This window comes from Tachypleus tridentatus, chromosome 13 (genome assembly GCF_004210375.1).
Source record: "Tachypleus tridentatus isolate NWPU-2018 chromosome 13, ASM421037v1, whole genome shotgun sequence".
NCBI lineage: Eukaryota > Metazoa > Arthropoda > Merostomata > Xiphosura > Limulidae > Tachypleus > Tachypleus tridentatus.
Window position 1 is genome coordinate 132,972,566 of NC_134837.1, and position 25,098 is coordinate 132,997,663.

Consider the following 25,098-nt stretch of genomic DNA (forward strand, 5'->3'; position numbering starts at 1 on the left):
AAATCTAAGTTAAACTGTAATATTCAAAAGTTGTTTTTTTTAATATGCAGTTTACATATAAAAAACCATAATTTGAAATAAAATATGTAATTCATAATATGTCATTCATGAAGTTTTTAACCAGTGAGAAAACTGCTATATAATTTTTTGCTTCTTAAAAAAGCCTCTATTAAAATAGGCATGTTAACATACTTGGACCTGTTAGTAAATAGCATAACATTAAGTAGTCATAGCAAAGTTTACAAATGTGAGTGTAAAGTAGAAAGTGGTTAACCAAAACATTATACATACTTCATGACTGATTTCTTGATGTTTATATGCTGTTCTTATATTGTAAGGATTTGTAATATCTAAAATTAAGATGCATTAGTACAAGAAGAGAGATAGTAATCTTTTTATAAACATGAGGCATGATTAAATGTATGGTTTATATATATGTTCAGTGGTGTAGGAAGACGCAAAGTGCGGGTGCTTGGCTAGACATACAGGTTTTACAATAAGAGATTGAAAGTATAAGAAGCTGCTAATAGCAGTTCCTCTGCTGTGCTGTGACTACTCAATGTAAGGGGTGTGGGGAAATGTCCCTCAAAAAATTAATATTATTGTTTTGGTTGCTATATAAGACGTAAGTGCAAGTGGTTCCAATGCCTCTGATGTGTGTGTGTGTATGTTGTATGGCTGTTTTTATGCTGGGAAACAAAAAATATATAAATCCATAGAAATAAGAAAAAGTATATACCATGCTTTTAACATTTTTACATCTTTTCACTTGCTGTAATAATACAATCATGTGTTCTCTGTTAACAGTTGAGTATGTAACATAATTTATTTTTTTTGAAGAGAACTGAAATTTTGATCATTTGACCACCTGAGTCAATTAAACCCTTCTTGCATCACATAAACATTGTTGGAATATATGATACCTGATTTAGTGACAAGCTTGTCAGTAGCTGCGAGATAAAGGCTTCAAACTAAGGGTTTAATGCCTAAACTGTAATTCAGTGTAAAACACTTTTAAAGTGATAGAAGGTATCATGGCTGCAACTGAAGGCATGTTATACTGTTTTAAAACACATTAGTTACACATCTTATATGTAACTTTTACTAATGTGCTAGAATTGTTCTTTAGTCCTTGCTTTTCACAGGAACATGTTTCAACGAGTGTTTTTTTTACATTGAATCTAATGGCGTATGGTTTATAGGGCATTTTTTTCAATAACATATATAATCAATAAAATATAGTTTGGAAAGGGATAATGTTGGCCACTATATTCTGAAACTGTGACCAAGTTTATCTAGTAGAGAAGGGAATTTGTTGTTTTTTACAAAAATAACAAATATACATATGCACAATGTAAAATATTACTTCTGCTTCTTGAATTTACGTGTAAAGTGATGATTGGTCTTATTTTGGTTAGACATTCATAAAGGTCTGAGAAAATCCCCAAGTGGGACAGTGGTTAACATACAGACTTACAGCACTACATTCTGGGGTTCAGTTACCCATGGTGAGCATAGCACATTGACCAATTTGTCTTTTCTCTCAAACAAATATCTGAAAAATATATTTTGCCTATAAAATTCATGTGGCAAAGTGTTAACCAGTTGCTTCATACTTCATGTTATCTTAGACTAGATGGAAACTGCATGACTGTCAATGTTATTTTTTACATCAGTAGTTTCTTTTACGATGAGGTATATTTATAGATCTGTAGAAAGCTTGGTTTTTAGATAGCTAAAATTTTTGTTTTTGTTTCTAAAACTAAATAGGATTATACAATTTTAATGTTATATTGAAAAGTAATACAAACGATATTTAATCCATCTGTTTCTTGATGTAGCACTCTTTAGTAAGTGTGTATTCGTGAATCCCATTTATTAGATATTGTCTGTAACTATTTCTACTTTTGCATTAGTATAACAATAGCTTATATTCAAGCAATTAATTGACAAGTATATACAACATTTTTTTATCCAATATCCTTAGAAGCAGGATTGAGTTAGAAATTTGATATAATTGTTGTTACATATTGGAGAAGCATTCAAAGTAGTCGTCGTATAGTTTTACATATTTGGGCAGAATTAAGCAAGCATGCTTTGGTTAGATTGAAGTTAAAACCTGTGTTGTAGTTATCATTGTTCAGTACTGTGACTAAAAAATGATTTAATTTCAAAAACAAGGAGTTGTAAGTTGATCAGTTTAAGTGTTTTTGAAGGATGTTTTAGAAAATGTGTAGTTTTGATGGTAGTCTTTAGTTTTGGAATGATCTGTAAATAGTTTATAGATCATTGTTAAGCTTGAAGTACATTTCTTTGTGTTCAAATGTACTAAGGTTTTTAGAAGGTACTGGCATAACAAGTACAACATTATTATAATAAATTAACTGTGTAGTGAAAAATCAGTATTTTTCAGTATTTATATTTGAAAGTGGTAAATATTAGAGTGAGATTCAAGATTTTTAAAACTAACTTGTGTGGAAATTATATTATTTGAATTTTCAGTTTATGCTCTTATTTATAAGCCATGTTTTGTTTCTTTTTCTATACATTGTAAGAAGAGGGTACAATATTCTGTTTAGTCAGCAAAAACAAATTTGACTTTAAAATAGGCTATGTTTATTAATACCAAACTTATGTGTTAGATTAATACTTCCATGTCCTTGCAACATTGAAATCTACTGTTATGATTAAATGTTTCTGTAGTATTAAATGTGTTGTTAAAAGAGACTGTGATTTATTAATTTTTTTATGTGTATTTTGTTCATACTATGTTCCAAAAACTTATGACTTTTTTAAGAATTTTTATGTGAAATTTACTTTTTACAGTATACTGGTACACTGTTAATGTTCATACTTTGAATTGAAACTAAAATAAACATATTTATTTCAATAGCATGTATCTTTGTAGTTCTTGTGTCAGGATTTTTCATTATCACTGTAGGTTTGACAATAGAATATGAGTCTTAAAATGATTTAAACTTTTTAATCCGTGTCCCCTATCCAGTGGCTCATCTACAGGTCTGAGCGTTTATAACCATTCTGTGGCTTTGTAGTTAATAATAAATAAATTGTCAACTTAACCCCTGTACAAAGAGCTGAAGATATAACTTACAGAGTAACTATTTCACACTGATTAGGTTAATCTGTTCAAAGATTTTTTTTGTACTATACAGAAAACTACAGGGGACAAGTACTTGTTTATTTATTTTTCTGGACAAGCTGTTGACTAAAGTAGTGTTTTTCCAAGATGGATTAAGCAAAATACTATAGGGGGGAGCTTCAGCATGTAGAAATATTCTGTTTAAAGCATTTGTGATACTAGACAAATCAGGATTTTCAGAGAGAACTCTGTTTATTGCAGTGACGTGACTAACCAGTGTTGTTTTGCTTGAATGTTTTTTGTCAATTAAACTGTGACAAAAGTAGGGACTATTATTTATTTATTTTTATTAAAAACATTGGTACAGGCTATAAGCCAAGGCTTATGAGGTCTTGTGAATGGAGGGAAGGATTAAAGATAAAAGTTGAGAACCTCAGGATATAAAGTAACTTTTTTAAAGTTGCAAATACAATGCAGTTAACAGCACTAAATTAAAACTAGTCTTGTATGTTGCTTTTCATGACACTAAGTTGTGGTATTGTAAAATGTACCATGAAAAAAACTGTATAACTTGTTATGAGAAAAAGAAAATTCATTATAAAAACACATTAATCATTAGTTTCTTAATTTTCAAGTCTGTAATAAATTCTGTCTTGCATTTCTTAAGGCTATTATAAACAAGACAGAATTATGGGCAGTTGTGAGAGCAGGATCTACATTGAACTTTCATAGAAATTGTGAAGTGTGTCAGTGTTTGAAGGGACAAAAATAATACTTTACTTTTTGTTTTGGATTGCATAAAATGGCCATTGTCATATGCATATATATATATATATATATATATACACACACACACACATTTTGCAAAATGTGGTGGCTGTGAGCGTTCATTTGTCTCGTGTTTATGACGACTGCTACCTTAAATGTGTTAAAATGAAGTGCATGCAGGCAATGCTTAACATTCACTCTTGAAAGGATGGGAGAATGTTGATATTAAATCTTATTTCACAAGCAGGATATTCTACTCTGAATTCTTAGTTAATCACACCGTCATTCAAATTTTAAAATGTAACATAACATGAATAATAAAAGTGAAGATTTGCCACATGGAGTGGCTCTTAGCATGTCCAACAATTACTTTTCATGATTGGTAGTATAAGTTGCTAAGAGCTTTGGCTCTGAGTTGAATTCAATCAAGAGTGCAACACAATTAACCTTTACAAGGTTACGAAATAAATTGGCACATTAGCTTTATCTGTCCCCTGAGATGGGAAAAATTTGTTTTGTATAAATGGGGTAGTGTTTAAAAAATTAAAAAAAACCTCTAAATACCGTTTTGTATTTGCCAAACTAAGCTTAGCTATTTGAAACCACAGTGCTTTATTTAACTGTTACTATAATGTGATGCTCATATTAACCTGTTTAGTAGTATTTTATATCTAGTGAGATAAAATCTAATTGTGGGTCAACAGTAGGTTTCAGGAGTGAAAAATGAAGCACTTATGATCTCAACAAGTGAAGGTCCACTTTCTTGTGTCTGCTAATTATTTTTTAGACATCTATAAATTTTTGGAGAATCTTTTGATATCTGTTCCTTTTATTTTCTTTTTTGGAATTTTGTTTTCTTTATTTTTTTGTTGACTAAGAATTAATATTTATAACTTCACATCAAAACATTGAATATCATTTGTCACTGGGACTGAAAAGGTTAATTTATTTGTTTTGTTACAGAAGAGTTTTTATATTATGAAAAGTAACTAAAATATTTGAATTTTAACAAATCAGTTTTTGAACTGTTCTCGTGTTGATGATTCATCATCAAGTAACATAAACAACAACAGCTTTTACAGTTCATGTAACTTGTGTTTGGAAAGTTACTTTTGTATTTTTTAAATAGAATCTATCATGTAAAGTTGAACCTTAATCACTTGTCATTATATGCAAGTTCTAACAAGGTTGAAGTGGTGAAAATGAGGATTGGTTCTGACCCAATTTGTGTTTGTAGCTTATATTTGTGATTCTTACCATGCTATTTTTATCAGCAATACTGTCAAGAATCTTGAATTGGTTGATACTTGATACTGCATCAAACTACATTGTTACGGTTGAGGCTTGTGATTTAATATTCTCTTCCTTGGTGTGAATGAAGGTAGATGAAATTAACTATAGATGTTGTCTACTCCTTTCAATGACCGTTGTAGGATAACAGCAAAAATCACATTCCAGATTCTGCATGAAGTGTGGGATTTTACAAACCTACTACTTGAAATCATTGAGAAAGTGATAACATCAAAAACCATTGCTTATCAAACAAGTAAAACTAAGTCTCAGTCAGAGCTACTCTTTGTTTCAGTTTGAAGTTTGCGACAACTTTGGTTTATTATCATTATCATACTATGTATATTTGAACCATTCCTTAGGATTAGAACAGTTTGAGAAGAACCACCTTGCCTACACCTACACAACAGTGTAGAGATATTAGTTTTCTTCCTAAACTCACTCACTTTGTCATACCAAAACCTTAAAGAACTCAACCCTTGGACATGATGGAATTGGGAACATCATTTTTACAAAAGCTAGTGACACTTTACTTAACCACCTAGTCAATCTTACAAACCTTTCTTTTGCAACTGGATACCTTCCTGATGTGTGGAAAACAGCAGTAGTAACAGTTATTTTAAAATGTACAGCTAAAATCAGCTCTAACCTTGACAACTTCAAACATGTCACTCTGTTAAGTTGTTTAGCCAAAGAGTTGTTGCAAAAAGACACTTGTTTGTTTGTGTGTGTGTGTGTGTGTGTGAAGAAAATAACCTCAGATAGACCATAGACCAGTAAACCAGACTCACAATCAGTGTTTAAATTATTCAATAATAATCAAGCCACAATAGATATCTTTCTTGATGTATGTAAAGATTTTGATAGTGTATGACACAATGCAATGTCCCCCGCTGGTACAACAGTAAATTTATGGATTTACATTGCTAAAATCAGGGGTTTGATTCCCCTAGGTGGACTCTGCAGATAGCCCAATATGGCTTTGCTATAAGACAAACACATACACAATGCTACAAGATATAGACTTCAATCCATGAATGTTAACAGTGCCATTACTGGATAGCTTTCAAATTTTCTAACTGCACTGTAGTAATGAAAGTCAATAACACACTTTCCAAAACAATAGATATCACAGCTGGAGTTCTGCAGGAATCAGTTTTGTAGTTACTCTATTTACCTTATATTTGTTAACAATATACCTATCCTTGATCTGACATGCATGTATTATTCTCAGTATGTGGATGACATTGCTGTTTGGAGTGTCTCAAGAAACCCACTAATAGCTGCAGATTGGGACAAAAATCTCTTAATGCTGTTAGTAATTGATGCAATTCACAGAAATATTTTTCCACAGAAGCCTAAACAAACACACACAAAATTTGAAAAATGTTAAACTGAAATTAGATAACATTGAAATAAACCTATGCTTCAAACCCAAATTTCTTGGAATTACTTTTGACAAAAGACTCGCATGGGCAACTTGTAGATTTGCCACAATATATATATTGTACAGTTATACCTTTCATTCAGTGTTTTTTCATGAAGAAAATACATGAAACTTCAAACTAAGTGCAGATTCAAACAAAGGATGCAAGGCTAGTAGCATTATACACATATACAAAGCTTACAATAATTAAATATGGTTGTCAAGTCACCATTTGCATGTTACCAAGAATGCTTGACAAACTCCAACACCAACAAAATCATGTTGTAAGAGTAATTCATGCTCCCAAAATTCACTCCCGTAACTTTCTTACATAAAACAAGTAATTTACCTCTTTTGAAAGATAGGCTAGACATACTAGCCAAGAATTACTACAAACAGGCAGAAACAAGAAATAGTCTCACCTCTGCTTTTCACACCATATCATGTGCACCACACAAAACACTATTGCCATACAACTTGTACTGTGCTCAAACACAAACGTGACAATTTTTTAAAGTTATGGGCAAATTAATAACATTATGATCTTTTTTGACAGGCAGGGCACAGGACAGGTAAATTATTCGGTGCCTATCCTTGGAAAGTGAGTTTTCTTAGGGTTCTCCCATTTTCCCCCACATCAAAAATCTTGACATAAGATTTATAGGTCCTTGCTAACTTGGAAAAGTGCTGTTTAAGTCTATATTATGCCTTTATTTTCTTTTTTCTTTAATTAATATCAAAAATATTTAGTGTTATTCATGCATTTGTGTTTTTATATGTGTGTTTGTGTGTGTATATATGTATATACATATAAATATACACGTACACACCTGGATGTTTGGTATGCTTTCTAAATACTGACCACTGATTGTCATCTTTTTGTCGTCTTGTTTTGTCACCACTTTACCTCAACTGAACATTTCTGAAACCGGATTTGTAAAAGGAAAGACATCAAAAGTTATAGTAACAAAACAACTCCAATCTTTGTAACAAGTTTATTCTAATCCTCACAAGTGGGGCGAAAGAGAATGGTACATTCAAAAACACCCCAATTGAGATAGGACACTTTTAGCACCCCTCCTTTAAACTGAATACCTGCTGTGTTTTCTATTTATCACACTAGAAGAAAGTTAATGTATAAAACAGCAGTGTTGATGGGTTAAAACAAGTAGCCCTTCAAATGTAAGTTATCTCTGTTAATGTAGAGTTTTCTCATTTTTTATGATGGAATATTTCTACATATGAACTGTATTCATCATCTCATTTTTACATAGTTATAAAACTACACGCAAACCCAAGCAAAACATGAGCTAGATAGAATATAAGCATTCCACACTGTGTAATTATTGCTTACACTACAGGGACTGGGAGTAGACAGTAAAGTGTATGTACAAGTATCTATTGTTTATTTTGTGTTTACTGTAACTGTGAAACAGGCATGTAAAAGTACTGAAGTTTCATATCCAAATTATTATCAACTTCTAATCAAAGTAAGCTACCTATGTAGATCAGACTAATTTCAGATAATACTAAAGTTAATGTTATTCTAAGAGTTAACATAGTACTGTTTTCTGAATTTACTATGGATGGAACATTTAAAATGAAAAAGGGTTATAAATATCTACATCAACAGAATAGAGTATGGTAAAGATTTAGTGAAAGTGATGTATGATTGGTGGGACTAGAATAAAAGAATTTGCAAATTTTCTTGTCTAATCATAATTTAATTGCAAGATTAGTAACTTTATGTTAGATATTGCACGTTTTCCATCTATCTGGTGTAGTTTTAGGTGTGAAATAACTTGTTCTACAAGCATGGGGTCGAATAGATTTTTTTAAAACAATTTTGAACGTGCAAATCAGCATTTTACAACCAGTAGTCTTGAACAAACAGAATGTATTAGAACTACTTTTTGACATATTATTTGGCATTATGTTGGTAGTGTGATAGTGCTAAAAATTAATTGATTTTAACAGCTTTTTCCAGGACAAAATATTTATGCACTCAGATCATATATATATGTCATAGCTGGGAATAAGGAATTTCTAAGATTTGATATTCCTTGTATATAATAGCTTTGTAAAACAAAGGAATATGGAACAATGTGGGAAACCAGGATAATTCAGAAAGGGACCTGAACCATGTCATATTCCAATCATAATAAGCAATATATGGTATCTATGGGAAGTGAGAATTCACAAACATAAAGGTTAGTGGTAAAAGTTATTTACATGACACAGACAACAACATGCAACATGATAGGGAAGGATCTCCTTCAGGAAATGAGGCCAAAATAAAGCTTACAGTTATTATTCATCTGTCATATACAAATCAAATGGCTGGAGAATGAAATGGGTATTCATGCTGTATTATATAAAGACATGCCTGTAATTTTGCTAGACATTACATTTATGATCAGAGTGCTGAAGTGGGAACTGGGAAACAGTTACACACATGGTGAGTTATAGAAAACAAGAGTGGTGAGCTTTGGGCAATCTTCTGACAGAACATTTGCTATGGAAACTACACTTCAGGGCTGTTGTCAGTCAGATAAATAGTGACTGGGCATGATGACATGGAGTTTCACAATGTAATGAACCTTCAAAATGGTTTTAATATAACATAATTGGCCATATATATATATATATGTATATTTCAATAGTGACTACATTGATGCTTACTGCAGGCAATTAATATTTAAATTTTATTCAAAAATTATGGAAAACATATCCATAATTGTTCAATGTATCCAAATTATTTAGACATTCTGATCATTACATGCCTTACAATAAAAAAATTGCAGAGAAGGGGAAACAGGATCATCAAAATATGTTGTAAAAAAAGAAACAAAACATCTTCAAACATTTTATTGTAAGTAGTTTATACCTGTAATTTCTTTTTTAACTTACATTTTAATTTTTTGTATTCAGAGTCTGACAACGAAAGCTGCAACAGTACCCCACTGAAAAGTTCCCCATTTTTTCAACGAACTGTGAATATTGAAAATGTATCTAGGCCTAATGCAAGTAGAATGGTAAATTTTAGTCCTGAGGGAGGTATGTACATCTTAAATCTCTTCTTATTTGAATTGTATTGGTGGTTTCTTTGGAAATTGTTAAAATGTTTTCCCATTAGTTTTGTATATTTTTCAAACATTGTTACTATTCCTCTTTGAGAGAGATCTGACATGAAAATAAGATAATATAATGCACATATATCTAATTTTAAAAGGGTACCTGAGATTAAATGTAAACTTAACGACCTTGAGAATGTTTTCCATTAATCTTGCAACTTGGTAAACATGATTTAATGAAAATGCAGTGAAATGTTCTCTACATTCAAGAAAAATATTATTTTGTTCACCATAGTCTCCCATTATTAACAAGGATTTGAAGGACAGTGATTGATGTGGTCTATTCAAGCTGATGTACACATAATATACTCTTCAAAACAAGAAACGCAAAAGGGTTATTTTAAAGAGAAATATATGTAATAACGTTACAATCTCAGAGTATGTGATGTTACACTTGTTAAGGCACTGATTGTCAGACCAAAATGACAATAAAAGTTGTGCACTTAGAAAACAGAGGAAAACATCGGATTTTTCGCCAAAACGCATGCAAGTGCAACATGTGCAAAATCCCTATAAAAGTGATGGGTTCTCGGTTTCCATAGCTCAGTGTTAAGCCATCGACACGCAATACAGTTACTCCAAGACTGACTGAAGCACAATGCAACAACGCCATTGGTGGCTTGGAAGCAGGCTAATCTCGATCAGATGTTGCCAGAGCTGTGAATGTCCACCCAAGCACCATCACAAGGCTATGGAATCGTCACCAACAACATGGATCAACTCGTGACTGCCCACGATCTGGCAGACCTCGTGTCACCACGCCCACACAAGATCGCAACATCCGGTTACGTCACCTTTGGGATAGGACCACCACTGCGACGTCTACTGCCTCAACCATACCAGGGCTGCGTAGGATTTCCGATCAGACCATATGCAATCGTCTACGAGATGCAGGAATCCAACCTCGACGTCCAGTCAGAGGCGTCATCCTCACCCAGCAACATCGTCAAAAACGGCTGCAGTGGACTCAGGCACATCGGGTATAGCCTCATTGACGATGGAGGCATGTTTGGTTCAGCGATGAATCATGTTTTATGCTTCGTAGGCAGGATGGAAGGACCCGTGTTACTGTCGCCGAGGTGAACGTTTTGCAGCAAACTGTGTGCAGGATGTTGACAGATTTGGTGGTGGCAGCATCATGATGTGGGCTGCCATCGCCTACAATGCCAGAACAGACCTTTTGCACATTCGAGGGAATCTTACAGCTCAACGATACGTCGAAGAAAATCTTAGGTCCCATGTGCAACCCATCATGGTGAATGTCAGCGACGTTTTTCAACATGACAACGTCCGTCCTCACACAGCCCGACTCACCACTGTCTTCTTGAGACACCACAACATCAACGTTCTTCCCTGGCCCTCCAGATCACCAGATTTAAACCCCATCGAACATCTTTGGGACGAGTTGGACCGACGTCTGCGACAGCGACAACCTCAACCTCAGACTCTACCTCAACTTGCAGCAGCTTTGCAGGCTGAGTGGACAGCCATTCCACAGAATGTGATTCGTCATCTCATCGCTTCCATGGGCAGGAGATGCCAAACAGTTATTGATGCTCACGGGGGGCATACTTGTTATTGACGTTGAGTGACGTTAAACTTCACCTAGTGAGCGTGGACTTCGCCTTTGCAGACTTTGGATGTTCAGCAGTGAATGTGCAAAGTTTCACACGTCATACAGAACTACCCGGAATAAACTTGTTAACAATTTGACTCATATTTTGCCTTTTGCGTTTCTTTTCTTGAAGAGTATATTTTGAGAATGAAAAAGTTGAAGTGTGATGTGAAAGATTCTTTTTGTCTGGTTTTATCATACTGTTGGATAATTAATACTTAATTCAGAATGTAACCTGTGTAGCTACAAATTTACTATACCATTACCTTTACTGATTTAAGAATTACTAAATTATCAACTGTGCTAAGATGTTTTAAAGTCAAAACTTCTTTATGTAAGTATTTTCAAACTTTTTTGGGTCAAAACCATAGTGTCCTGATAGTTCTAAGCCTGAAATTTCAGTAATTATGCTATGAAACTTTTTCTTAACCTATTGTTATATGTTTTAATTTCTGTAGTAACTGTTCAAAGCTAGAAAAATATTCTACATAATCCAATTTTTTTAGGATTAATTGTAGGTTTTAAGAAGAAATTTGATATTCAATAATTTTAAAATTATCTCAACACAACAATATTAGATTTACAACTGAAAAACAAATTGCTAATAAGTTATCTTTCTTAGATACCAAGATTATTAATTTAGGTAGAAATTTTAACACTAAGTGCTGTCACAAGTCAACTCTTACAGGACAAATTTTTTTTAACCTTTTGAATTTAAAAAAACAACAACAAAAACCTAATTCATAATTTAATTTGCTGGACTTATAACATAGTTCTTTTTCTTCATTCTATGAAGAAATACAAAACATAAAGGATGTTCTACATAAAATAAAAATAGTTGTCCTGTACAATTAATTGATAGTGTTATCAGAAATTATTTAAAAGCTTTGAACTCTTCAAAAATTAGGTAACAGGTGGGAGATAAAGAAACAGTTTATTGCATTTTACTGTTTACTAGTAGTCATTCTGCACAATTAAAGGAAAAAAATTAAATCTATTTTGGATAATAAAATTTATCCACATGTTAAATTTAGAATTGTCTTTAAACCAATATTTCATTTAAATAATTCTTTTAAATTTAAAAACTGGATTCCTGTAACACAGGTCTCTTAATAAGTGTCATAAATAAATTTAGATGTCCAAGGTTTGACCTTAACTATGTAGGCTCTGTAATACATTGTCTGAGTTCACGTATTAAAAAGCATGTTCAAAACACAGCATGTGATTATTTGCTCATCTTTCACCACTGTTTACAGACCTGTGAGGTAAATGCCACTTTAAAACGCTTTAACATCTTTGGGTAGTGCAGATAGTAAAGGAATGCTGTGCACTAAAGAAAGTTTATGGACACACGAGATATGTTCTGAATTAAAAGTTAATTAAACAATGTCACTTTTGCTTCTACAACTATTTGGTGTATGTGCATATATTATTTTACAGATGTAGAAAATGACGTGAAGGTGAAAACATTGGAACAGATCAGAATGGAAAAAATGCATAAAGAGTCAGAGAAGTTTTACCAGACAGGTAGGGAAATGACATTGATTGATGTGTAACCTTTAACAAATTACTGTTCTAGAATTTTTTAAGATCTTGCAAGATCATTTACTTTGGAAAAATTCCTTGTTTATTTATAAGTAACTCAGAACTTGCATAAGTTAACATGCTATCAGTACTAACTTCATATTATATTCAATATTTAATACACCTTTTTACTTTGTAACATAAGCATAGGAGCATATTGGTAGAACCAAACCTTAAACTACTTGTAATGACTAATAAACAGCAGACATTTATGTTAGTTTCAGTTAACCTTTCTTGGTTAAATAGGTACATCTCTTTAAACATGTAAATATGTATATATAGTGTAAATATAATTGGATATATGTTAGTAGGTGCATTATTTTTTTTTCAAGTAAATTTGTTTATTTATTTATTTAATTATTTCTTTTTTTCCTTTTCCACAAAATTAAATTATTATACATATGAAAAGCAAGACCAAAGTACAGCAAGTCTTTACCTCTTGCATATTCAGAACACTAGAATTGTTTTTAGAATTGATTTGTGTGTGCATCAAGCTTAACTTTGTGAGGAATAGGGTATTCTTTGAAGGTTAAAACAGTTATTTAAAATTCTGAACAGATAAAGTGAATGAAGCTTGTCAGTAGTAAAGTATATCTAATTTCATGTGTTGTGGTCAAAAGCAAAATCAGTGAGAAAATATGCAGTTTAACATTTGTTTGCATGTGTTCAGGATGAACATGGGCATTGTAAATAAAAGAAATTTGATGAGTATAAAGATTACATACCTTTGAATTGTTATTATTACTATTATTTAAATTAAAAACACAACAATGTTGCACAAAAATTCTTATCAGCACTTGTCATAGATTATGCCAAGTATTGTAGCAGTAAACATGTTAATGACCACATATGCAAGTTCTATTTTTTACCCAGATCTCTTTATCATGTGTTTTGAGCTATGTCTCTAACTGTTAAATTCTTTTTTGATTCTTTATTGGTTTATAGATAATGATTATTTTGTAACAGAAACTCGATGCATATTATGGAAATGATAAACGTTTTGAAGTTAATGAATGTCCAAAGTGGGTAGATATTGGAGTGCCATACACTTGTACAGATCATAACTGTACCTTCCTTTGCTTGCAAGAGTTTGTTGTTATGGTGAAATTGAGAATAGTGTCCCATATAACTTTTAGTAGATCAGTTTCAAATTTTTTCAGTAATGCTTGTGCCTGGCTTTTGCTATCCTTCCTCTCTTCTGTGTGCCTGGCTTTTGCTATCCTTCCTCTCTTCTGTGTGCCTGGCTTTTGCTATCATTCCTCTCTTCTGTGTGCCTGGCTTTTGCTATCCTTCCTCTCTTCTGTGTGCCTGGCTTTTGCTATCATTCTTCTCTTCTGTGTGGCTGACTTTTGCTATCCTTCTTCTCTTTTGCATCAGTTGACATTGCAGAGAGTGAGCTTCTAATTTTTGAATAGTTTGAAAAAGCTTTTAGCTTACATGATAACCCAGGGACAATTTTGTTCCACCTGTAGGTGAATGCTGAGCAGAAGGTATAGAAGGTTTGTAGGAAGCCAAAAAGTTCCATAGCCAATACACAACCACTAACTGCATGAGTTTCTGCCAGATTTAATAAATATGAGAAGCATAGAACATGCTCAAAATATACAGCCTTTATTTGAGCTTGTAGACAAAGTGCTCTGAGCACTAAATCTGTTACATGTGCTGCAGTGTAATTATGGGTTGGGATTAACATGTGACAACATTAAAAAATATTTCCATTCAGAAAATATCAAACTATTAATGTTAACTGCTCAATACGAGTAATGTTTTGTGTCAGATTCGTACAAATAGTAAACTGTTTGGCTTCCCTCAATTTTTTAGTGATCATCTTTCAAACTTTATTGCCCATGGATTGTATAAGGCCATTGTAGTATGTGTTTGAGAGATATGATGGGATGCCTTTACCTTTATTGTCAGGTCTTGCTAGATGATCAGCTAAAAATGGATTGTTCTCTGAGAAGAGCTCTATGATACCCAAGAAGTTTCCAATATGAACTGAACTAAGTAACTGATCATGGCCTTGCAGGGGCAGACTTTTAACAAGGAATTTTATAGTATAAACTACTTTTCTCACAACTGACTGAGTACTTCATCTATCAAATGGTTGTAGACATCTTTTACATTGTGGAAATTAACCATGTTAATCAGTGCATTCTGATGGTTATTATTCTCATCATGGGTTTTAATACAGTGGGTTGCATAATTCTAGTCATCACAACTGCATCTAAATCTTGAAGAAACTTTAGAAAAAAATGTGTAGATTGTAAAATATTTTGTCAGTTGATGGGGAGTATATCAATTTCTGTTGGTTGTTTTCCACTTTTTCACCCATTTTTAAATAAGTATTTGTCACTTTTATCAAAGCCCGTATATGTATGTTGTGAATCATTGAACACCATATTGATATTTTAAGGTGATTCATTCTTTACAATAAATTTTAGCACTTTGTTACAGTTGTGTCATTTTGCTTGATCACTGTAAAAGTGAAATCTTAATGAATCTCAAACATTTCAGGATGATTCATAATGAGTAGCTTCCTGATTAAGTTCCTACATGAGATTTTGTTTCATGTTCACTTTCAAGCATGAGGACATTAGCATCCATGTCAACTCCATCATTGCTGATTTGTGATTCCAAATTTGGTTGCAGGGCATCACAACCATAGTGTTGGTGATGAACTTTAACAAAGCGATTTCTGTTTAGCTGCTGCAGTATCTCTTCCTTTTTTTTTTTTTTTTAAGAGTTTTTGACTACCAGAGGAATATATATGTCCAATGTCTCTCGCACATTTATTCACTCTGCAAAAGAAAAAAGTAAAGTGATGTTTTGTTTGACAGTAATATGCTAATAAAAATTAAAAACAACTTGACTATATTTATTTAAAATAAAATGTAAATTTTTGCTATAGTATGGTCCTATTACATCTTCTGATTCTTCAAAAAAAAATTTTATATAATTCTGTACTACATGATTTTCCAATAAGTGGTGTTGCTGCTGTGTAATTCCTTTTAGGTTTTCCTTAAATAACATAATTAATAGGAAGTACTCAGCTAATATTTCTGATTTCATACATTTCATCCACACAAAAATGCTTTTTGCAAACTGAACTGTCAAATATTAGTTAACTTGTCAGGAAAAGTCTGCACCAAAAGTCATTAATAATGTGTGTTATACATAAGTAATAATGTTGAAAAGGTAATCAAATAAGGAATTTTTTTAAAAAACTGGATGAAATCAATGTAAAGTATAAAATCACCAGTTCATTAGCAGGGACAGTTATTACCTATAAGTAAATATAAAAATTCAGTAATGATGTTATTTTCAAACCTCCTTCAGTTATTTCTTGATGTGTTTTTATTTTCCAGAAACCTTTTTATCTAATGACACAAAATCTGGCATAGGTATATATAATAAACATAGTCTCATCTCTAGGATGCGAGGCTCGTTAAAGCATGGGTCCTGAGGCATGTGCCCTAAGTGCCCAGGCCTTAACATGTCCCTGATTGGAGATGTGGTTTCCAGTATGTTCATTTGTAGATGTTTATTCATCAACTGTTTTGAAAGTTATTTAGCAATGTAATTCATTCAGAACTTCTATAGCCTATTTTTACCATCTTATAAATAGAAACTGAAATAAAATCTTTTTCCTGTCTTTACCATTTATATAAGTACTTGTGCTAGTGAAAAGTGAATAATTCTCTCTACAGAATTAAAGGAACTTGAGCAGACTGGTTCACTACAGCTTCAGTGTGTAAATGGTAGATATATATTTGTATTTTTTTCTCTCCCATTTATTTCTTTAAAAAGAGATAAGTTATAAATTCAAGCCATAAAAATCTCAAATATTTTGAATAACATTGTCTATAATTTCATAGTTCTGTGCTCGTCATAAAACTTGCACAAGGCATAGTTGATTCAATACATGGGTGAATATTTACTATCAGTGCAACAAGAATTTAACAATCAAAGTACTTCAAGTAAAATAGTTTGTGATAACAGATGTATGGAGTGTAAAAGATATGCTGAATCTTCTGTTTAAAATCTTAATACAAAATCATTCATTCCTTGAATAAGTGGAGTAAGATAATGTATTGGACTTTATTAACTTTGCTAAATCTTCTGTTTAAAATCTCAATACAAAATCATTCATTCCCTGAATAAGTGGAGTAAGATAATGTATTGGACTTTATTAACTTTGCTAAATCTTCTATTTAAAATCTTAATACAAAATCATTCGTTCCCTGAATAAGTGGAGTAAGATAATGTATTGGACTTTATTAACTTTGTACTGGTTTTCTTGAGATACCATATATCTATTATATAGTAGAGACTGTGTCTTAACACATACTCATTATTTTAAACAGTAGAGAATGTTCCTGGGTGTGGAGACTTAAGAAAACACTTAAAGCAAAAACGAAAAAGTTCAGAACCACTTTTATACCCAGGTGAGTGTCAGGATTTTTTGGTAGAATGATGGAAACGTTGCACATTTGGCTTAAAATATTTTGGTTCAGGTGATATTGTTTGAGAAGAAACTTTACTGTGTACAAATATAATCACATTAACTCATTTATACCATTGCATTTCTTCAATAAATTTATATGGAAAGGAAATTCATCAAAAATATCAGAAGAAAAGTTTTTAGTATAACAGGGATTTTACGGGAATAAGTTGCTTTTTGTTTATTGTATACTTTGATTTGTTAGAAAATTATGAAACTGAAGTATGTCACATGAAGGGTACTTGTATCCAAGATACAATAAAAGCTTGACCTTTTGGTCAAGTTTCGTATAATTTAAAGTGATGACTGCATGTGAACAAACAGTCCATATGATTAATTGTACATGGAATTAATAAAATGACCTAGAACTTAATAATAGCTTTTCACACATTAATGTTACATTATTTGTAGCAGAACATGGTTGTGATAGATAATTCAAAACAGATTATGAAAAAAATAGAGAGAAATGGTCAGACTTGTAAAAACCATGAATTTAACCTCATTTTGATGAAAAATAATGTATAGAGCTCTTTATACATTTATGTCAATTTTTTATGTGCATGGTTGTAATAGGAAATCCAGAACAAGGTATTAAAAAAAGAAAAGTGATAAGACTTGGCACAGGCAATTCTGGTAAGATAGAGTTTTTTATTTTATTACTTCAAGTTTGTAGTTAATGCTGAACATTGTAACTTATAAGATATTTAAGTTGTCACAAAGGATTGTATACTATATAAATGCTAGTCATTTAAGAAATCTTCCTTTCTGTCTTTTCCTTGTAACTTGTAAGAGATTTCACTTGTCATAAAGGATTGTATGCTATGTAAATACTAGTCACTGAAGAAATCATCCAACTTTTTCTTAACAAAGTTATTTTAATAAAAGAGTCATTGAACTATATTTCATATTAAAACTGTGTGTTTACATCTTAGAAAATGTTACTCTTTAGTAACTGAAGTTTTACAAAATGTTAAAGCTACAATTATATAAAAATTAAATTTTCATAGTGAATATATTTTACATTTCAAAAGTGGTACTGTTAGATTTAGTTGAATGTAAAAAACTATGAATAACAGTAAACAGTTTTTATTGTTTTTCTTACAAGATGTGTTTCTACTAAGAAACAACTCCACAAATTTACAACAGAAGTTGTATGATTTACTCATGTAATGAACAGTCGTTATGGTGAATTATTTTAATAGATAAACATTTGTTATCAAAATCTACTTCTTAAACTATGTATCAAGAACAATTCAAGTAAGGTTTCAGGAGATGTAGTATGAACACTCCAGTTGTGTATTGATTTACTAAATATATTCCTTATACTAGATTACAACTAAGAATTAGTTACAAGTTATATAAAAATGCTTATTGCCTCTCTAAACAGAAAAAAGATAAACTTGTATCAATTGGCAATGGTATGCTCTGCTACATTTAAGGTTTCATAAAATGCAAAAAATTAAAAAATGATTATTTTGAACTACTTTGTAGTTTTTTCCTGAAATTTAACAGAAGAATTACTTTTGTTTTTGTTAGTTATTTTGAATTCTTGTTTTCTCATAGTAAGCTATTACAACCCTGTATTTCACAATCTTATGATAACCTTTTAATTTTCAGTGGTTCTTCTGAATAAAAGTGATTATTATTAACTATTAAAAGGTGGATTATGGGATTGTTCTTGAGAGACTATTTTTATGTATAAACTTTCCGTTGAAATTTTACAAACAATAAAAGAATGGCCAGTGTGATACTAACATATTATTATCCATGACATTTTACTTTCTAGACAGTGACAATCTAGATTTTCATATAAAATCCTTAAAAGAAATAAGGAAAGAAAAGGAGCATGTAAAAGGTATGTATTTATTAAGATTCTTATGTTTTAACCATTCAGTTGAAGGAAGGTTCAGTAACAAAAAAATTGATTCAATTTTTAAAAATCATATGTTGTACTGTGTATAACAGTTTGCTGCACAAGTTTTTATATGGTGTACTCATTTCAAGTCTTAACTGTCACAAAAATGAGACATTGCATGCAAATTTGTTATGTAAAGACAAATTTGTATTAATGCTAGAATATAGTCTTTAGCTAGTAGCAGTTCTGCAGGAAATGCTAAGTATTCTAAGTTTACCTTATTACGTATTGTAAAAATAATGTATCAATCCAGTATAACTCTCTTTAACTTACCTGTTCTGAACTGTTATTTCACCAAAAACAAAAGTGATAATTTACATAGCAGATTGTAGAGCTGATGATTTCAAATTTTAATGAGAATTTTTTAACTATTATAGAGCTTTAGTTGGAGAAATAAATTGCTTGAAGATAATTATTAAACTTGTATGTAGTAGAAGTTTTGCACAGCACCTTATATCCAGGTCGTTTACTGCTTTGCAGCTTGATCATTTAGTATTAAATACTCATAAGCATATTACCCTAGTGCCAAATATTAAACACAAACTGACCACCACTAGTTCTTCAGTATTTATCCAATACACTGTAATATTTCTGTAGGAATAAATATCAAACCCACAACCACAATTTTCCCTAATATGTATCCTTTACATTTTAATATTTCTGTCAGGATAAATATCAAACTCACCACCACAGTTTTCTCTGGTATGTAATCCATGCATTGTAATAATTCTGTACTTATCAACTCAAAATTATTGAAACTCAAGACTTGGTTTTATTGTTAACTGTTTGTGTTTGACAGAAGTTCATGCTAACCCATGCTGTAAGTTGAATATTAGTAAACCAGTGACTGAGAAACAAGAACAACAAGGTACTGGTAAGCTAGTAAAGGCTATTCTAATTGTGTTGTAAAGGCTGTTCAGTTATGTGTGTTTATGCATATATATAACAAGAGAAAGAGTGAGTATTTAAAACTCATTATATAGATTAACATATGGTAACCAGATGCCCCAGTTTTGCTGGGACAATCTCATTTTTATAGTTCATTCCAGGAAAACTTCTTATAATGCACAGAACATCCCTGTTTTGAAGTAAAGGCATTAAGCTATTGGTCACTTCAAATCATGAAAGTATTAGGCCTGCTTGACTTGCTCATTGTTATAAAATGTACTCTCCTGCTGCCAGACTCTCTCAAAAGTTCCATCTCTGTGTGGTGAGAAACACAGGTCAGAGCAGGTTTGAGTGTGAAGACAATTATGACAGTGCTTATGGTCAAGACATGCTTTACACAGTCATGTATTGGATTCTATGACTATGAAAAAAAAACAAAGAACTTCTACATTCCATTCATTCTTCACAAGATTTGAATATAATCTCATTTAAAACTACAAGACCAGATTAAATTTGCTGTCAGATTTCTAATAATTTTTCTTTTCCATTTATAAAACTGATCAAAATTAGCTAAAGAATGTGCAGTAAAACTTTTTACAGTGAAAGTAGAAATGGGAATATGTGAAGAAAAGATAACATCAGAATAATTTATCCTTCTAAGGTTCCCTAAACCTTCTTTAAGTAAAACATGTTTGTTCTCAGTGCAGCTGGGCTGATGAGAACCAATACTACACAACTGTCTGTCAGTCATATTGCAGGTGTATTGTCACTTTATATGAGTATAATATTTTATTAAATTTACATTTTAACATTTTGTGCTTCAGGGGATTTAATTTTATCACAACAAAAATATTTCTTTAGTTTAAAAGGACAGGGTAGAAGAGAGACTATGTTAAAAGTGAAATGTGATTTTGTGTGTTCAGCTACTACTGTTAAGATTTATGTTTAAATGTGCCTGTGAAACATCATTATTTTTACATAAAGAAGTTGCATAAAAGTCATCTTCATTTAGGTTTTGTACTTTCAGAAAAAGAAGAAGGAGTTACTCCTGGATATTCAAATAGCTTAGGGAGATCTGTGCATACAGTGAAATCTAGTCCTTCCAATGAAGAGAAAGAAAATAATATAATACAAAAACCTAATTCTACAAATAGACAAACCATTCAGTTAAAACGACCAAAACTTGCTCAGAAATGTAAAGAGGGTAAGGTTGTATATTTATTTGCTACATAAAGTTTATGTTTCCAAACCCTGGTTTTGAAAAACTGACACAGATTTAGAAAAAATATGTCAGAACCGATAAACAGATTTGAGACATCAGACTGTGTAACCATAATCCAGTAATACAGTCTGAAAAATGATCTTCTGATAGAGAAAATACACTCTTAAGTGAAATATTTAAAATGCTCTGTCAAGAACATAAACATGGAAAGAAAGGAGACTGCTCTGCCTGAGGCATTTGTAGATGCTGCTTACCTGTGGATTTACATACTGCTACACCTTTTATCATACTTCATGGATCTCAAATATGAAAAAAAAGATTCTGAATAATAGAGTCAATCAATGTCTTCTCAGACGTAATATTTCAAAATTTGGCAAGATGACTAGTGAGATCAGTTGTTTTTTTTGTGGCCAGAAATCTTAAATTTTCTCACTGTTATGCAGATATGAGAAGGGTGGTTTCAAGCACTACTCCATGTGTTAAACACTAATTATATATTGACAGCAAAACAAACACAAGTTAAAAATGCTACATTGTGAACAATTACATACTTTTGAAAATTGCTTTTTTAAAGGTTTATTGAATTTTGTGAAAAGATTGAAAAAGTCTTATATTATAGTACTAGTTGGTCATATTATTAATCCTCAACTGGTAGGGTCAGAATGAACCACAAACAACAAACAGTCACAACATTAAGAAATAGAACTGCAACAACACATCCACTCTTCTTAACACTCAAGAACTGATTAAGGATAGAATACAGGAAATATCAGGTGTAGAGTAGCACTACTTGAATTGAACTGTTGCTTTCAAAAAATTGACATTTGAGGGTTAACAGTTGCACCTACTTCTGAATTTGTTGTAAAGAGTATCTTTGAAATATTGGTATGGATTATTTATGTAGTTTACTAAAGGATACTGTGAGCCTAATTCCATTTACAAGATTAGTTATTCTCTTTCATTGCTGCCTCTTATGTGTGAACTTTTTCTTTACACATGCCACAAGCCTTCTGCTCCCCCTTATTTGAATCAAGTGATTCTAATGTATATCTCGTGTAAATCATCAAGTATGACCTCTCCACCAATAGGAGTATAGTTTACTCACATGACACACAACTCCCTCTCTGTATCTCTACTAAACTATCACTTTGTGTTTGGCAGTGCCTATGCTTATACTTTTTTTTTACCTGCTTTCTGTTTGAGGTACAATTTCTTCACAATTTGGTTGTACTTTATAAACAACTCAGTTTTATTTAGAATTGTCTTAATTCTACATCATTATAGTTACTTTTTGTTTGTATAAATTCACCTTTTTCTCAACTCTTGAACCATAAATTCTGAAGTTAATGTCATCACTTTAGGTGTCTCAACTTTTACAGGTTCTTTATCTTGGGCCTCAGGTGCAGGCAATTCAACAGAAGATTTATTGCCATTTATTTGCAGGGAAACTTAATGCTACATGGGTCATTCTCTAATCTCCTCTTGAATATGTTGAACCTGTTCAGGCTGACAAGGACTTCAATTGCCTGTTTCTACCTCCTGATTTTGCCACACCTTCCTATATATTTCTGAGGAATAACTTTGGCCTTCCAAGGTTTCTTGGAATTTTTTCAACAGATATGTGAATTTTTATCCCTTGCCTCTATTTCTTATGACCTACATCTTTCCTTACTGCATGAACATTCTTCTCAATCATATTTGGTTCCCTCCTCCCTCCCTGATATTCGAGTCCATGCTGAACAATTGACCTTCCAGTTAAAGAACAACATTATCATGCCTTGTCCCCCATGGGCTTTGGATCACTCTACCCTAGCTTATCATCATACAGACTGTCCTTATCTTGACCAACAACTGTTTGGTTCTGTTTTTCTCATTTGGAAACAGGCCCTGAATCTTCTACCAATCTAACCCATGCCCGATTTTCTTGCCTTTGTCTTACTCTCACAACCCCTTTTGGAGTATCTTTCCATTATTTATCTCATAACTGAGACTCTTCACAAAAATCCTAAGAGTTTCTTGAGGGGCATTCTCTCCCTCCTTACCTCTGTGTTGAATCATTTGTCATCTTCAGCTCTGATATTACATACTTTGTTTCTCTGTTATTGGAACCTTCTGAGTCAGGATGCTGTCTTTTCAAGAGCTTGTTTACCTACATCTTGTCTCTGGAATTTATGTATGGACCTATTCTTACAGAGTTTTATGTTTGACACAGTCCTAGAGTCTTGGAATCTTGGGTGGCATTGGTCCAACAATAGTTTACCCTTTCCCATCTAGTAGCCCTTTTATCTCATTCAGAGCTAGAGTGATGCCTATTACAGGTTCTTGTTCTTTCCCTTCCCAGTCCTTACATGTTCCATCATCTCATCGTTTTCCTTAATGATACATGTCAGGTTGCTAACAGTATCAGTGAATACCTAATAAGTTCTGGTCCAGTAGGAGCTCAACTTGCAGACTTTCTCCATTAGAGGGACTTTTTTGTCAGTGACGTTTGGATTCTTTAAGTTTTGTCAAAATGATTTAAAATACCATTTCTTGTCACACTTGTTTCCTGTACCAGTTTCTTTTCCTCCACCTCAGAATCTTGTTGTTTGTCAGTGTCTGTCAAGAGGTGGTCCAGGCCCTCCTCACTTAACAGGCTATTAAATGTTTTCCCCATCATTCACCGAGTTTTTATTCCAAACTATTTGTTGTCCCCTGAAAACCAGAGATTGGAGTCCTGTCATCAGTTTCTCCCACCTCAATTGCTTTATTCACTTTCCCCATTTCACTATGGATTTCTTTCTCACCCTTTGCTTAGCATTTTCTCCAGGTTTATAGATGACAGAAGTGGACATTGCCAATGCTTATCTGTTACTCCTTTCTCAAAATGGTCTAGTCTGTATATTTAATTTGTCCATCATGGGATGTTGTACCAATTTTATGCTCCACCCCTCGTGCCTACTTCTGAACCTTATGTTTTCTGTCAGGTGGTCAGGGCTTTTCTTTTGCTTCTCATCTTCATGCCCTAGGTTTGCATTTCTATTATTATATGGACGACTGGGTTCTTTTGGCCCATTTTGGACTGGTGTTGATCATTTGCACTCATCAGCTCACCCAAGTAACTGCTTCAATGAGCTGTGTTCATCAAATTGGATAAGTCCTGCCTCCATCCTACTGAATATTTTGTCTATTTGGAAGTCTTTTTCAATACTCACCTCAGTCATGCCCAAACCTTTCCTCTCTAACTTTGTTCCATGGATTTATTTGTTTGACACATCATATCTGCTTCCTCTCTTTCTGCACACGAAGTTCCATTGCTCTTAGGATGTGGCCTTCCATGATACCACTGGTCCCCTTCATCATACACATATGCATTCCTTACAGAAGACAGTCTTACTTGGAATCCCTTGGCAGCTTCTATTACACTTTTTTCTTCCCTAGTGGACTATTTACTTTGGTGATTAGACTAGCATCCTACTTCCTTGTCCAGATTTACATCTGTTTACAGATGCATCCCTTCATAGCTGGGGTGCATGGATCAATCACCAGGATGCTTTGGGTCAATGGTCTGTCTACATTCCACAGTTTTTGTCCTCCATCTTCATGCCTGGCTTTTGTTTGGTCCTTGGCGAGGAGATCATCTTTCTCCTATAGAGTAGCTTTCCATTTGACTCAG

The 25,098-nt window shown here is 32.5% G+C and overlaps 1 protein-coding gene across 10 annotated transcripts in view; it reads left to right on the forward strand.

The window, feature by feature from the left end:
• The window catches only part of LOC143238878 (uncharacterized), a 79,787-nt gene that overhangs the window by 34,123 nt on the left and 20,566 nt on the right, over nt 1–25,098 (forward strand). For 7 of the 10 annotated variants that reach the window (XM_076479487.1, XM_076479488.1, XM_076479493.1 and 4 more), the window contains 8 exons: nt 9,516–9,641; nt 12,774–12,860; nt 16,625–16,675; nt 17,282–17,362; nt 17,992–18,051; nt 19,205–19,273; nt 20,133–20,207; nt 21,249–21,425. In XM_076479487.1, the coding sequence (XP_076335602.1) occupies nt 9,516–9,641; nt 12,774–12,860; nt 16,625–16,675; nt 17,282–17,362; nt 17,992–18,051; nt 19,205–19,273; nt 20,133–20,207; nt 21,249–21,425 (726 nt within the window). The remainder of the gene's footprint in view (nt 1–9,515; nt 9,642–12,773; nt 12,861–16,624; nt 16,676–17,281; nt 17,363–17,991; nt 18,052–19,204; nt 19,274–20,132; nt 20,208–21,248; nt 21,426–25,098) is intronic. The other 3 variants (XM_076479494.1, XM_076479495.1, XM_076479491.1) reach the window with 2 other exon arrangements.